This window comes from Anolis carolinensis, chromosome 5, assembly GCF_035594765.1.
Source record: "Anolis carolinensis isolate JA03-04 chromosome 5, rAnoCar3.1.pri, whole genome shotgun sequence".
NCBI classification, from domain to species: domain Eukaryota; kingdom Metazoa; phylum Chordata; class Lepidosauria; order Squamata; family Dactyloidae; genus Anolis; species Anolis carolinensis.
In genome coordinates, this window is record NC_085845.1 from 130,338,844 (window position 1) to 130,355,412 (window position 16,569).

A 16,569-nucleotide genomic window follows, 5' to 3' on the forward strand; every position below is an offset into this window, starting at 1 on the left:
GAGTATAGGATTTGGGACAAGAAATTTAAAGTAACAATTTCCTTCCTCTCTGGTGGGCTTCTGTTCTTTAAGATTACTTTTCTACTATCGTAGTCACTGAAACAGAAACCACAAAAATATGGTTAAAATGTGTATTTTATTTAAATATTCCAGTGCACATGAACACAGCCTAAACATTATTTACCAGCTGTGTTGGCATCATAATTTAGCTCTGAAGACACAATTGCCTTTCCTCTAGATATGCAATTGATAAAATCTAATTGCTTACCTTGAGGTTTTTATTTCTAAAGGGGTAGACAATCTGGCTACATTGTGAAGAAGCCTGAATGGTCACCTTTTAAAGGCAAATAAAGGAATGCTAAAAGAACTTTTAAACATACCAGTTGTTTTTCCTAACTGTGGGAATTCACAAATTGAGCCATTTAGGAGAGAAACTATGGTTTCTTTTTCTGATTCAACTCATGCAGCTAATTGCCACACAACTCAAAAGGCAAAAGGGTAGACATGACATTTTTTTTTCTTTTGTAACTAATTTTTTGTTGCTGTTGCTTAATTCATATTCTATAATCTAACCTACCCAAGAACTGTCATGTCAGATTTTTCTGCAAAGGTCTTAAAGCACAATGTTTATTCATTTTAATGGAGTTTCCTGTGGAAACATGCAAATACATCATAGATGTTGCATACGATTCTTGCAATATCAGATTGCAACATATGCATTATATCCTGATGCAGTAATGCAGGTAGGACCAGGCTGTGGCGCAGGCTGGAAAGCAAGCCAGCTGCAACAAATCAACAAATCACTCTGACCAAGAGGTCATGAGTTCGAGGCCAGCCCGGTGCCTGCGTCTTGTCTCTGTCTCTGTTCTATGTTGTGGCATTGAATGTTTGCCTTTATGAGTGCAATGCGATCCGCCCTGAGTTCCCTTCGGGGTGAGAAGGGCGGAATATAAATGCTGTAAATAAATAAATAAATAAATAAATAAATAAATATCAAATGATGACAATACATTTTCAATGTATTCAGCAATATAGTAACACTTAGATCAAGCATGAAAACCCAGGGGTAGTATGTGAATCTACCGAAACTACACATTAATCAAGCAGCTCCTGAATTTCTAACTTTCAGCCAAAGTCAGGGGTCCCTAAACTAAGAGCCCACGGGCCAGATGTGGCCCTCCAAATCATGTACCCAGCCCCCACCCAAAATTCTTGACTTAGGGTCTTCCTAAACAACTTGAAGGCACACAATAACAATCCTAATTTGCAAAAAGCAGGCCCACACTTCTCATTACAATACTGGAAAGTTGATGCTGGTTAAAATTGTTCATTTTAAATATTGCATTATTCCTTCCTTTTTTTGCACTACAAATAAGATACATGCAATGTGCATAGGAATTAATTTGTGTCTTTTTCAACTATAGCCCCCCCCCCCCCCCCCACACTCTTGAGGAACCGTGAACTGGCCCTTGGCTTAAAAGGTTTGAGGACCTCTGGCCTAAGTTGATGACACTATCGTTTGCCCAGTTAGGTCTCAATTTTCTAATGAGTTTGTTTTAAGTTTGCCACCTCTCGCTGTAAAGGTAAAGCAATCCACCCCATTTTTCTCTGCCAATCAGAAATGATTCTGCCCTTTATTCTGAGAATTTATGCGTTTTCTTGATTGTGAACATCAGTACATACAAACACATGAGAAGGTGGTTGGCAAAATCTCTGTATGCTACACAAAACTGTTCCTTGGAAATGCAAATATTGTGACATAGGAAGCCTGTCAAATCAGGCTCAATGCAAGTATATATAACAACCCGATATTAGATGGTCCAAAATTTAGTTCATGTTGTAAATATTTGATCAGATGCTTTGTATGGGGTTTGGAATATTCTCCATCATGAGTGTGCACAAAGAATAATGCTCTAGCAATTCTGGACCTCATACAGTCATTTCTACGGGTCAAATGCATGACAAAAGTATCACTTGAGAAAGGAATTTTATTTCAAGCTTCTAAGGGGGTATTACAAACCATAGAGAATAAAAACATTAGAAACTATTCCAAAATTGGCCGTAGCTTTAAAATAAAAATTCAAGCAGGTTTTACAATGAAGAATGCTATTCAATGAAGCTGTTTAAAAGATTTTTGAAGTATAGGCTTTGCCATATTTGCTAACCCATTATAAAAAAAGCTGGGCATAAATATTCGTGCATTCATATGCATTATTTGGTGTTGCATATTATATATCTTGGTACAGTATTTAAGTTATCACTTAAGAGTCCAATGCAGTGCACTTATAAATAATGTAGTCATTATAAATCACATTGAAAACAAACTTGCCATTTTCATGGTTACAAATCCAGTATTCCAGTGAACATAGAAATAAAGTAGCTACAACAATCAATAGTTTGACTTTATTTTTTAATATAAAAGTTATTACTGGAAACCCACCCTACGACTTTCCTTCCCCTAAATGTAATGCTTTTACCTCTTTGAAATAAAAATAAAGTACTAATTCTATATACATCACATGTACCATACAAAAATGTATCCAAAGTTTCTATTGCTACCAAAGTGTTCTAAAATTAAAAGTTACATAAATCCCCTCATTGAAACAAAGGTTACAAGTTACAAAAAAGTCAAATTACACACAACCCATCAAGTTATTTTATCCAACCATTTCCAAGACAGCTTTTCTCCCAAAGCAAATTGTCTTATGTGCCTGTATAAAATGTATATCAATATACTTTCTTATTTATTTCTCTTTATAAAGTAAATTAATACATTTTCTACAATAAATATAACACAGGGAGGCACATAAAATCCAGGGGAGATAGATGCGATATGGTCTTTGCAAGAAACATACTGAAGGGCTTTAAGCCAGTTTTGTGTAAAATGTAAGTCATTTCTGAAGTGAAATTTTGGGCAACAATGGAGTGTTTTTGGTGATTTTTCAAGTGATGTAAATAGCATAACCTTACTTCCGTTGTCTCTCGCACAAAGTACCCTCCAAAATATTGTAATTTTCTTCTCTTAAAATACACATTTGCTGTTGTAAATTTACATCTTTAACCACTTGGTACTTTCTGCAAACAGTTATGATTTATGAAAAATCAAACATTCAGAGGTCTTGTTTAAAAGCTACAGATCACAAAAAATTACATAAGCAGCACCATATCATAATATAGGATTTAGCCAAATCTATTTGATGTTACTTACTTCAAAATTCACTTAGCACCAAAAGTTGGAAGGTGGTGCTTAAGTATTTTTTTAAAAAAAAAATGTGGAAAGAAATGGAAATGACAATCTATCCCTTTCCCAGCCAAATAAAAGAAATAAATTATTCTGATTTTAATGTAGGTTTTTAAGAGTTGAATATATATATATATTTATATATATGTATATATGTACAGTTTATGAACACTATGAACAAGATATTTAGTGGAAATTTTTCCAAACGGCAACACAATGATTAAAAAAATCAAATCAGTATGGCAATGGTGATTCAGAAGAGCTGTGCAACAAGTTAAGTCTGCAGAACTCTGCCACTGGATCAATGATTATGAAACTGTATCTTCAATACATTCTTGTAGACAAAGAGGTTAATTTTCAGGTTTCTATACAAAGTACTTGAGTGCCTTGATGACAATCTATATTAGTCAATATCACTGAAGTCACTGACTGGCTCTCCATGAACTCTGCTTAGGTGATTCATAGCTCGGTCAAAAGCAACTCGAACAGCTTTACGAATACTTGAGTTCCGACCTTCCATCATTTTTAACTTGTCTATTGTTTCATCAATCCCCAGTGGAATCATTTTGGACTTCGGAAGCCATTGCCTATAATTGAATAAACAAAAAGCTTATTATTTAGTAATCACAATTTTAAACCACTGAAAATAATCTCAACATTTCATGTAACTCATGCCATATTGGATGTAATTCATGCCACTTCCATGTTTGCTTTTAGCTTCCTTGAGTCCATTCGTCAATAGAAAAACAGGATAAAATAAAGTACATAAATACTGTAAATAAAACCATGCCAAAGGCAGTTTACAAAACATCACTAGAATCAAATAATTGGAAATTTACATGGAGAAATGGTATAAAGAAAAAACAGCATACATTTGCAATTGATCATAAATTACAAAGACTAATAAATGTATGGTAGAATTAAAAATGTCTAGTCAAACGTCTCAATTTCTGACAAACGTTGTTGTCCATGCAGCATTATCATTCACCTAAAAGTAGAAGCAAGGATAGATCTTCCAGAACACATGTGTCAAACGCAAGGCCGACAGGCCAAATCCGACTCACCATGTCATTTTATGTGGACCACAAGGCTTTCAATGCCGGGCAACATAGTTACATTTATACAGTCTTAGAATTACCGTGTTTCCCCGAAAATAAGACAGTGTCTTATATTAATTTCTGCTCCCAAAGATATGCTAGGTCTTATTTTCAGGGGATGTCTTATTTTTCCATGAAGAAGAATTCACATTTAATGTTGAACAAAAAAATGAACATTGATTATATACTGTACAGTAGTTGCCATCACAAACCAGCATAACCAGACAAACTGTGAATCCTATCAAGAATTTCTTGTTACTACCAATATTTCCATGTACAACTCTCTATGCTACGCACATTTACCGATCCTTCATGCTCTGGTGTTCTGTTTGGCGGATATGCTTCCAAACAAAAACTTTGCTAGGTCTTACTTTCGGGGGAGGTCTTATATTTAGCAATTCAGCAAAACCTCTACTAGGTCTTATTTTCTGGGGATGTCTTATTTTAGGGGAAACAGGGTATAACCAGCCCTTCAAAGGCTGGCATGGCCCTCGGTGAAAATGAGTTTGACATAACTGTTTTGGAAATAAATGCCTGGATCCATGTAAAGCTAGTGCCTCAAACTAAATTTCCCAGTTTTGGACTAACTCCCTTAGTGTATTGGATATAATATTCTTCTAACTAGGGGAGAATTTTTGAATAAAAATTACAGTGATTTAGGCTTTCCCCTTCAGCTCTGCTATATTTGAAGTTTTTAAAACTAAAGAGACAATAAAGCAAAGAGTATAACATATCTCTTCATAAATATAAGGCATCAGTTTTTGACCTACCTAGATGTTGGATTTCCACTAAAGTTTTTGTCCTGAACATTATCTTTATGCTCCAAAAGTCCCAAAATACTATAACCTTCATTCTGGCTCATCCTAGTGTGTTATGATCAGCACGCTTAATGGGGAAATACTCATGTATTCCTTACTCCCAACATATCTGTTCTTATCAATTGGGCATGGTTGAAACAATTGAACATGTGCTTCCCTAGTGAACAAATTACAAGAACATCTGCTCCTTTATACATTATTCTAATTTTAATACACTTTCCATGCAGTTCTAATATTGATTGTACCCTTTCAGACTTTATCAAATACAGTACTTTTAAGTTAGCAATGTTTCATATTTTACCATCTTCTACTAGGAATTCTTTGGTTAATCTTATTAGTAAATTTCATCAGTATTAATAGGTTTTAGGGGGTTTCTTATTCAAAGACAGTTATGACCTGTGCACATAATTTGGAATTTTCTTGCACATGTAATTTTTCTGTTATGACTATGGAGGCTGGGATTTGGCAAAAAAACAACATTAAATATGCATGTGGGCTACTACCTACATTTCTGGAAAGCCAATTGTTAAGAGGACTTCAAGTAAATAGTCCTGTGTTCAATTCAGAATTCACTTTCTGAAGAATGGGGAATAGGCATAACACCAGACAAATTCCACAATGGATGGAGGACTGGTGAAAATCACTGTAAGGCAGTGCTACCCAAAGTTGTGGTCCTTGGTCCAGTGTTGGTTGGAAACATACTGCCACACCTATGCCAATATGATAGTATAGCACATGTATGGCAAATTGGAAAAAGCAATGTCCACTAGATCACATAGTGTGAGAAATACTGGTCTAAGGTAGGCGAGGACTACAATGATTAAGGGCTTTACTAGATCATACTTTGCAGTGAACCAGAAAGCACATTAGAGCCGATTCAGCTCAACCAAAACCAGTGTCATGAGTTCTATGTGCTGAACAAAAACTAGAGCAGTGGTTCTCAACCTATGGCTCCCAGGTGGCCTACAACTCCCAGAAAAAAAACACAGATAAAATGCAGCTAACAATAGGAGCACGTACACACACACGCGCACGCACACGCACACAAAGATCCATGTATAATTTTCATGATCTCCGCCACCACAGATAAGCAAAAGAAAGTCCTTGAATAATAATCCTAATTATGCACCGTCCCATTTAGAGGGTCTTTTAAAATTGTCAAGGAGAGCTTCTGGCTGAACTATTTGCATTTATATTCTGCATAATATTCTGATCTTTGTGGATGTAGGTTGTTCCATTTCATTCCGTCATCTATAAAGTTCATGCTCAAGAGCTGTGTAATCGGGTTACAAATAAATCACCAAAAAAAGTTTTAAGTAAATTTATAATTTTGCGTTGGGTCGCATTCATAGTTGTCCTGTGCTAAATGCACCCCATGGGCTGCAGGTTGGATAAATCTAAACTAGACTATGATGGTAGACATGGCCCCGTTTAAGACAGGCAAGCATGCCTTCCACCTCAAATCAATGATAATATCAAACCTACATGCAAACTGACTTTCCAATTATATAGTGGCATGCCAAGGTAATTTTTATGTTTCTATAACATAAAAACATTTTTTAATAAGATCAAAACTAAAGAAGCCAGTGAGGTAGTTTGCTTGTCAAGATATATAATTTGGTTGTTTTTATTTCTGTAGATGAAGTAGGTAGATATAAGGAAAACAACACTGATCTTACAAAGTGAGAAGATAGGTGTAAAGATGGTGTAGGAGGAATGACTTTCCCCTTTTAAAATCATACTTTTTATAATTCCTATAATTAGGCAAAGCTAACAGAACATTTTCATTTAAGTGCAGGAACAAATGCAAAAGGTAAAAGAGGATAAATGTTTGAAATGTCACGTATAATTTTTGTTGGGAGTTGTATTTTCTAGAAAAAAACTCTTAACACAACTTAAAACACTTTGGTTTTAATGATGTACTAGACATTCAAATTGGACATTCTCCATCAGACTTGATTATGTGCTTAAGAAGTCATAATTCTACATTTCTGTGAATTTGAACTGATCTACCATTTTACTCTAATCTTTCTGGAAGACTACTTTCAAAATAAAAGCTTTGCAACTCACAATTCATTACATTTTCATATCCTCTGATACGTAAAATATGTAACACTTCTTTATGTACGTACCAACTTCGTTTGTTGTCAAAAAATAAAACCAGGAAAAGCTTCTCGTCCGATTTGGTCTGCATTTGTTCTCCAATTTTCAATACATCAAGGGGTGGCACTGGAATTGTTACACCATTGTGATGACCAGCAACACGAGGCATTTTAGGATCAATTATCTACAAAGCAAGGGAGGAAAGGACTATAAATTAATAACCCCTATTCTTAAGAATTCTTCACTATTACTATACTATTAATAAAAATGTTTGAAATCAAAAAGGTAGAATTGAGAGTTAGGCATGCTTTATGGGACTGATGAAACAGGAACATAACCTTGGACCCAATTCTGACATTATTTATTTTATTTATTTATTTACAGTATTTATATTCCGCCCTTCTCACCCCGAAGGGGACTCAGGGCGGATCACATTATATACATATAGGGCAAACATTCAATGCCCATAAACACATAGAAGTAAGTAACCAATGTAGCAAACAATTCTCACTTAGCTGATGAAGGTGGTTACTTCCAAAACTACTGCAAATACAAGAGATCCTTCAATATCGGGGAGGAGGGACAGCTGCTTGCAGGGACCATTCAGCTTCTAGACCTCACTTTTGTGGTTCCCAAAGCTTCTTGAGTTGCACCCAAACCAAGGAAAAATTCACCAAACTCCCCCAAATCCACCTATCTTTCACAGAAGACTCCCACAATATTACTGTTTTGTCTGTCTTTTCCAAAATGGCAACCAGAGTGATGGAATATCATTTCCTGTCACCATTTTGGGAATGACATGGACATACACAGTAATATTTGGAGGTTTTTAGGTACACTGTTGGGGTGTTTGATTTGAAAGTGGAAAACTGTTCTTGGATTCCCCTCACAGTTGCCCATTCCTGCTCTATATGGTCAAGTACTATGCTGTAAGGTAACATTGTGAAATAATAAACTTTAAATAATTTATATTTTTAAAAGAATGCAAGATAATATTTCATGCATTATATTTCACAATATCAATTTAATTCTGGATAAATAAAAAGATGTTTTTGTTTTGCAATTTTGTTATTAATTAGAGTTCAGACAATCCTACTATTTTAGTAAGTCTACTTCTAGACATGGTCTCACATGACCATCACGCTTAAGAGTGGGCTATCTTTTAAAATTATCAATATAATTTATTCTGTTAAAAAGTTGCCAAAAGAAGCTTTGATCCATGTGGCATACTAATAGAAATTGATTCTGACAGCTTCAGAACATGGCAGATATTATTATTTAGAGAGAATTTTTACCCCACTCTTCACCCACAAGGGCACTTAGAGCAGCTTCCAAAATGTTAATTTGCTTCCAGGCTTGTAAACTAAGGTTTACAATCTACAGTGAACAAAAAGATATGATATTTTAGGGACGGGGAACCTGAGGCCTTCCACCTATTTTATTTTAGTTCAAACCCAGTTATCGAGCCCAGTGGTTTCCAACTATTTGTCTCCCAAGTATTTTGACATCTGTTCCCAGACATCCTGGCAGTTGATCAAGCTGGCCGGGGTTTCTGAGAGTTGACATCTCAAACACCTGGAGACTAAAAGTTGAGAACCATTGACCGATGCCAAATGGTTGTAGTCTAACAATAGTTGAAGGGCTATCCAATAATCTATACAGCTAGAGCAGGTAACATTTTGATTCAACTGTACTGTAAGATTCCTACCCTGTTTCCCCTAAAATAAGACATCCCCAGAAAATAAGACCTAGTAGAGGTTTTGCTGAATTGCTAAATATAAGGCCTCCCCTGAAAGTAAGACCTAGCAAAGTTTTTGTTTGGAAGAATGCCCGCCAAACAGAACACCAGAGCATGCAGGATCAGTAAATGTCCGTACCATAGAGTATTGTACATGGAAATAATGGTAGTAACAAGAAATTCTTGATAGGATTCACAGTTTGTCTGGTTATGCTGGTTTGTGATGACAACTACTGTACAGTATATAATAAATGTTCTTTTTTTTTCAACAATAAATGTAAATTCTTCTTCATGGAAAAATAAGTCATCCCCTGAAAATAAGACCTAGCATATCTTTGGGAACAAAAATTAATATAAGACACTGTCTTATTTTCGGGGAAACATGGTATGAGCAAAGTTGAGTCTGAAAATCAATTGGACTAACATTATTTACTATGGATTCTACTCCAGAGTTGCTAACTCACCAGTGCTGGATAGGAAGGATACCCGCTACATTTGGCCCAAACGACTTTTAGAGGCTCAAGGACAGAATTTGAAGCATCAGTTGATATCCACATACTGCTATGTCCAACTTCTAAAACCAGAGAACAAATACTTCAGAAAGTAATTCAATAGTGTTAACATCTTAAGCTTATGTAACTAGTGCACAAATTGCATGACTGTCACTAAAAATGCAACATCTGTGAGTGCCCTTTGAGCACAACAGTAGCATCAAGGGGCTCCTATATGCCACAGATCAATTTTAACCAGTTACCTCCACTGCGCACTTCCTTTTCTTCAGTGTAGCTAAAAATCATCTCAAATTATAAAGGAACTATTTCAAAACATAAACTTCCATACATTTTGCCAACATATGGTGTGAGGTGGTGCAAAACTACCACTCATTGGTGATTTTAAAAAAATCAGTGGCAATTTCTGCAAAATGGGTGGTTCTGTTTCCCCATTTTTCAGTTGTGACTTTATAGCTGCATTGTTTTGTCAATTCTGGCAAATTAAAATGTGGCTAAAATAAAGTCAGGTTTTTATTTGAGCCCTGAACTGCAAAGAACATTAACTAATAGGTTCTTAATATGATGCAGCAGAGATCAAAGTATGCCTTCTATTCTTAGGATTTGCACAATTGATTTTTCAAGACTAGAGATGCACTAGTATACTTTTTGCTTTATGAGATTAATCACATTAGTTATTCTCTTTGTAACACAAGTATGCTGTGAATGGAAGTTGTCTCAACATTAATTTTTTCATAAACCAAGGCTGTATTCTGATTTAGGTACAACACAACCATGCTGGACAAAGTGGTCTTCTTCATCTTCAGCATTTACAATTTCTTCAAGGGTGAGTAAACTAGTAATAAGAGCACTAGTGTGGAGAGATGAGGGCAAGCAAGCTAAGAAATTGTTAAGCTGGGTCAGGAAAAGAGATGCAAAATAGGGTGTAAAACAATGGCTTCTGAAAAGGAAATGTCTTGATGAATGGTGAAATTGAACCTTTATAAACATGGGGAGGAGTACACAAAAAACATGGAAATAAGAGCTAAATAACAGCAATGAGAGTGGCTAGATCAGTTGTAATAAATGTAGGGATTCATAAAGAGAAAGAAATATGGATGGGGAGGAATTTTATTTGCTACGATGACCTTTGAGATTAGAGGAGGAAACAAGCTTGATCAAAATGAGACATCAGAGATGTCAAAGCCAGAGGCTAAGTGGAAAGTCTTTTTTATGCACAATGGCATAATTCAGTTAGAGAAAAAATGGGCAAGGCTTTTTGTTTTGCAAAAAAACACAAACATATATTGGAAAAAGGCACAAAAATGTTTTAGAGAACACAAGGGGACCCCTAGAATTGGCCAGGTGTTTATCCCATGTGTCTATAAAAATATGCCAGTTACCAGCTGCAATTCTTGCTGCTTTTGCGTAGTTTCCATTTTCAATGCATGATATCAACTCACTTCTATCTTCTAATGTGTGTCTTCGTATAAGCGCTGGCTTGCCTTTTCCACACTTTGGTAGGCTAAAACTACAAATACGTGATCTGTTATTAGAAAACAAAATTAATTTTTGGTTGTAGGTAATCATCCTATTTTTTCTTAAAGCATTATAAACATGAATTATTGTCAGAATTATTATTACATAGGATTTAAAGCTAACATTGAGTTGTCTACTTAGCATTAAAAACACAATTTCAGTTCCAAGTGAGATAGATCAAAACCACTGTATGATATTTCAGAATATATGGTAAACACTCAAAGCTATATCCTTCATACATTTAAATTAAAACTATGGATTAAAGCCTGTGGTGATTTTGCATTTGTACAAGTTTTCCTTCCATTTGTGGAAGTGACTACAATATAGTAGGCTTGAGCCTGGAATGGTTTGACTGAAAGTGATTTGTAATATTTGGTGGTCTGCTCTGTGTAATCCCGCGAAAACAGAATGGGGAAGAGGGAACTGAAAAGCTGGGCAAAACGGACCAAGAGAGCTAGATTTGTCAGCTACTGGAGAGGATGGAGTCTGCAATATACCTGAGCCAGGGGTCTGCCACGGGGCTCCTGGAGAAGATGGGATGACTTGCAGCATCATTTCTCCCTCCCCAGCAGTGAAATGTCAGTTTCTTTTGGGAAAGTTCCCTAGGCTCTTCTCCTCCAGAGAGGGTTCTGATGTGAACTCATGTTCCCAGCAGGACTTGCATGGGATGGGCATTGAAAAATCTCTGAGTTCCTCTCTGAGAATGATGGGAGTTGAAGTTTCTCTCTCTATGTGTTTCTCAGCCAATAAAAGGCCTAGTTGTGTCCATGCTCTGACTGGCTGAGAATGGGAATAACTGGTGACTACAATTCCCACAACCCTCTCTTGAGGTTTGTCTTATTTAAAAAATGTAATGGTATAAATTTAAAATCATTCTTTAAAAATCAGTAGATTGGTGAATTGTTCTGAAACTTGGAAGGCCTGCAGTTGATCATGGGATCTAAAACTGAGGTAGGTTTCATGAAGATGGGCCTTAAAATGACTGAGGATTGAGCCTTTAAAGTTTCCCATTGTAGCAAATAGGCAAAATCTTTGCCGAATGAAAAAGGTAGCACTCCTTTGAATTCAAGTAACTTCCTGGTAAGCAGAATGAAGGGTTAGCTGAAGATGGACCCTGAAATGGCATGCCTTTTGGCTGAATTGCACAAGCCTACATTGTAGTATAAACTCCTGTAACAAAAGCGAGAAAGCAACTTTCCAATTTCCCTTTTAGATGTTCTTATGACAACTTCTACACTATTCAAGAGGAACTCTTAAGCTTTCCGAGTAAATTTTCTGGAGATGCACAGGAAAGGAAACAAATAGTAAATGTGATCTTTACTCTTTTCTCTAGATTTCTGCTCACTGGAATTCTACCCTCAACCTATTATATTTTGATTTTTCTTTAACTCAGGATAAGAACACATTATGTTTTACCTTGAACTACACAACAAGCTGTTACTTGAGGATATACTAGACTCTGATGCACAACGGCGACGAGGTTCAACCTTTCTTCCCGGAGTATCATCTGTCTCTGACTCTTTACCACCATCTCCAAAACCGTTTGAAAGACCTGGAAGTTAAAAGACAAAAGTATTCATAATTTGACAGTGCATTTTATTCTCTTGCACATCTCTATATACACATGTGTATGTTCTAGCCTTTGTTATCACACTGCAACATAAGTGAGCAAGCGAATGAGAGAAAGTATTAAAAGTGTTGACACCATTGAAAAACCAGGATATCAAATCAAATGAATTTACAATGATTGCAAAACACTAAATAGCACTGCTCCTAAAATAACAAATGCAGAACCAAGTTTGAGGAAATACAAAAGAAAATTAAATCTGAAGAATCAGAGAAGAGACAGAAAGAACTAAAATCTTTGATGTTACTTTTTTGAAAACCTGTGATAAACATACAAACAACAGCAGGAGTAATATTATTGAATCATCGGAATTGAGAGAAAGTCCAGCTCCTTCACTAGTCAGAGGAAAATGTAAAGTTGTTCTTCATACACCACTTGGTCGAATCAGACTCAATCAACAGATAAGAAAAATGTTATTATTCATTAAAGGTCTAAAAAATTCAATGAACATTGGAACCCAATATGTAGGACTCTATAGACACCAAACGCAACATGAACAAGCCTGAATCACCGTTTTCACAGCTCTTGCTTTTAAACTTGCTGTTCTATTTCAAAATTGTAGAAGAGAGAACTAATACAATAAGGTGAGATTTGACAGATGGTCCAGCTAACCACCAACCCAGATTGTACAGGATATACTGTAGTAAACACTGATAAGCACAGAATTATGTACCATATATATACTTGTGTAGAAGTTGTAAAACACAGACCCGCCAAAAAAATAAACAGTCGACATCCATGGGTCTCTCCACTGTGGCCCTTTTGAATGCCTAGGTGCAGTGGCGCCACTACAGAGATGCAGTGGATCTTACACAGGGAAAAGGTTCTTTTTCTGGATCTTGGAACATTCGTCAGGAGGGATCAGTGCTTCATTTAGGATTTGCTGGGTTGGACTGTGCTCTACTCAGAGAAAGGGATGATTCCTTTTTTGACAAGAGGAAATACAGTGCCTTAAACATTTTTTTAAACACATCTCTTTTGTGAGGAGAGTGGTAAAAGACCTTTCTGAATGCCTAGGTGTGAAAATGGCATCAACAGCCAGGAGTGGCCACCTCCTTACAAGAGCACTGGTGCTTTCCCTTTTCCATGGAATGACACGTGACTTATCTGGAAGACATATCAAAATCTGTAATTTTGGCTCCAAAATCTGGCCTTGAGTTATACACGAGGCTGACTTATTCATGAGAATATATGTTATCTCTGGATGACCTTAAATGAGATTTTCTAATATTTTATTAAAATAGGAAACTAAAAATATTGTTAAGCTGGTATGTGATGCTCAATTTATACAGTGGTGATTCCAACAATATACTTCAATTAAGACCCAGAGACAAACAGAACAAATCCTAAAAGTGCCATCTCATACGTACACCAATTTTGTTAAATGTGGATATTATCGGGTGGTGAAGCAAGGTGAAAAATTCTACCATAGTCATCTTACTACTTGGCTGCTATAACATACCAATCATATATGTGGGGCTGACCTTACCTATATTAAGGACATATTTTTTTCTCATATGGGATATCAATGGAAAAAACAGCACAGTTTGTGACATGTTACCTGTGAAGATTTCGTGAAGCTTCCACAATTAAAACCATTCCAATCCATAAGTTTGTAAATGCCAATTCTGTGTGACAGTGCATAATCAAATTTGATTCCATTATTCAGAAAAGACAGTATATGCAGAAATCTTAATGAATAAACTGATATTAGAAACAACAGTTACAGGGCTAAATCTTCGTAAAAATTAGTTTGCCATGCTTCCCGAAATAACAACTTGCCTTGGGGATGTGAGGAAACCACAATTACATAGTTAAACATAAATGATTTTCAAAAGAAAGATTCTAGTCACAATCCTAGATAATATGTACACACGTAGAATTGGAGAAAGTGAAAAGGCTGAAGGGGTCAGTATCATATTTCTAAGAGATGATTGGAATCTTTGACCATTAGCTACCAGTACAATGAATTGTTGTTGTTGTTGTTGTTGTTGTTTGTGAAGCAGAAAAAGAAGAGCGAAAATAGAACAAGCAGTGGAGGTTTAAAAATGTGTACAGACACTTCTACATAAACCATAAAGGCAAGTGGATTAAAATCATAGACGGTAGAAAATGCATTTCCTTAATTTAAGTACTGCACAATTAATTTTTTTTCTGAGCTGTAGAAATATGTGGAAAACAGGATAACTACTAGCACTGATGAGTTTGCAAAACAATTACCAACTTTTTAGACTTCTCGTGAACTTTTTGTATTTACAACTTAAGTTGTTCCAAGCAGTATCTAATCGCAGAACACTCGGATCTTTGCTATTCAAAACAGGCCATAATTGTCTATGGCAACTTAAAGATTCAGGCTGGCTATGAAAACAAGGCACAAGCGCCTTTCAAACCATTTCAATTTCTAGACAATCTCATCTGACTTTAAAGGCACTTTAACCATTAGTGCAAATTTCAAGTTTTAGAAGGCTCTTTGTCTACATGAAATGAAAGTTCCTATGTTTAACAATCATGTTACTACTGAAAAGTTCTAAACCTAGGAAGGAAAATATCCTTGCTAAAAATCAAAGCAAAACAAAACCAACCACCACTACAAAAATGAAAGCCAAATAAAGTAGAAGAGATATTCGCATATACAACTGTTCTTTTCATGGAAACACAAGATACAGGCACACTAATGAAATGGTAATGGTGGTATTTCATTAGTTTGAAGAAACCAAATTGAAATCATACTTGATTTGCAAATGCAGGCAAACTACTGTGACGATGCCATGCAATGTTAAAACAGACCAATGCCCACAAAATAACCATTCCAAATTACTCTATCAAAGAAAAAGAAAAAAGAAAATGTAATGAAGTGTGTAGCAAGACTGACATTTGAAAAATATTACTGTCAATGTAAAAATGTAAACACAAAACACTGGATTAGATTCAGGTGAGACTTGACGGAACTGTAATCACGAATAACTAAAATCCCATTGATTTCAATAGATCTATTATTTGAATGACACAGTAGGAAATCTAACATCTTTCTTCTAGGCAGTCAATAAAGTGTCTCTACTTCTACAGAGCATAAGCACTGGCATTAAGCTAGCTTACTCAATCTTAGCTGAGGGTACAGGAGACAAGTGTTTTTAATGATCAAACAGATGGAAAAGGTACACAGACACCTTTTGCCATTATTTGCGTAAAGTCATATTTATGATTTTAGTATCAACTATAGTCTATTTCTCTTACATACTATATATATGTTTCTACTTAATAATTTCAAATAAAGGTAAATAGAAAAATAGTTACCATGTTTGGAGTATGTACTATGAAGTCTAAATCCTGGCCAAGGGAAGAATAGATTGGTTTGCAGAGGAATGTAGATGGAAAGGAACATTCTTCCACCCACAAGGAGTTCTGGGGATTGGTAAAACTGCTACTAATTTATGTCACACAGACTGCAACATACAGCTTTATAACTTACGGAGATCGGGAAATATACTGAAGAGCATAGGTTCATGTATATATCAAATATTTCTTCCAAGTGTGTTCAAGATAATGGTTTTGTTTTAAGGATGGCTCGTGTCTCCAACATGATCCAAAATAATTACTTCAAATGTAATTGTCTTTCTGTGTTCCAAAATGATCATTACATTGAGTTCCATTCCATTTTCAGGATAAGAGAAAATAATTAGGATCCAAACAGATAAATACTCAGCATATTAGTTAATATGAGAACCTGGAAGACAGTGAAAAAGTCATTTAGTCTCACCGAAAGGAAAAAGAGCTTTAAATAAATAGGCCCTCCTCCCAGCAATATCCAGAACAAGATTAGCAAAGAAATGTACATACTATCCACTCTACTAGTCAAATTTAATGTGACATTTGAAAGTGAAGACTGAAATAGTCTCCATTTAGGAGAAAAGTTGGGAT

The 16,569-nt window shown here is 35.7% G+C and overlaps 1 protein-coding gene across 8 annotated transcripts in view; it reads right to left on the reverse strand.

The window, feature by feature from the left end:
* Window positions 1-1,970: 1,970 nt before the first annotated feature.
* Window positions 1,971-16,569, reverse strand: part of brd1 (bromodomain containing 1) — a 51,656-nt gene continuing 37,057 nt past the window's right edge. For 2 of the 8 annotated variants that reach the window (XM_003224972.4, XM_003224973.4), the window contains exons 9-13: window positions 12,441-12,576; window positions 10,889-11,016; window positions 9,462-9,571; window positions 7,289-7,443; window positions 1,971-3,828 (exon numbers count right to left, since the gene is read on the reverse strand). In XM_003224972.4, coding sequence (XP_003225020.1) covers window positions 3,645-3,828; window positions 7,289-7,443; window positions 9,462-9,571; window positions 10,889-11,016; window positions 12,441-12,576 — 713 coding nt within the window. In that variant the 3' untranslated portion in view covers window positions 1,971-3,644. Of the gene's footprint in view, window positions 3,829-7,288; window positions 7,444-9,461; window positions 9,572-10,888; window positions 11,032-12,440; window positions 12,577-16,156; window positions 16,376-16,569 lie in introns of those variants that run through there. The other 6 variants (XM_008117112.3, XM_008117115.3, XM_062982249.1 and 3 more) reach the window with 4 other exon arrangements.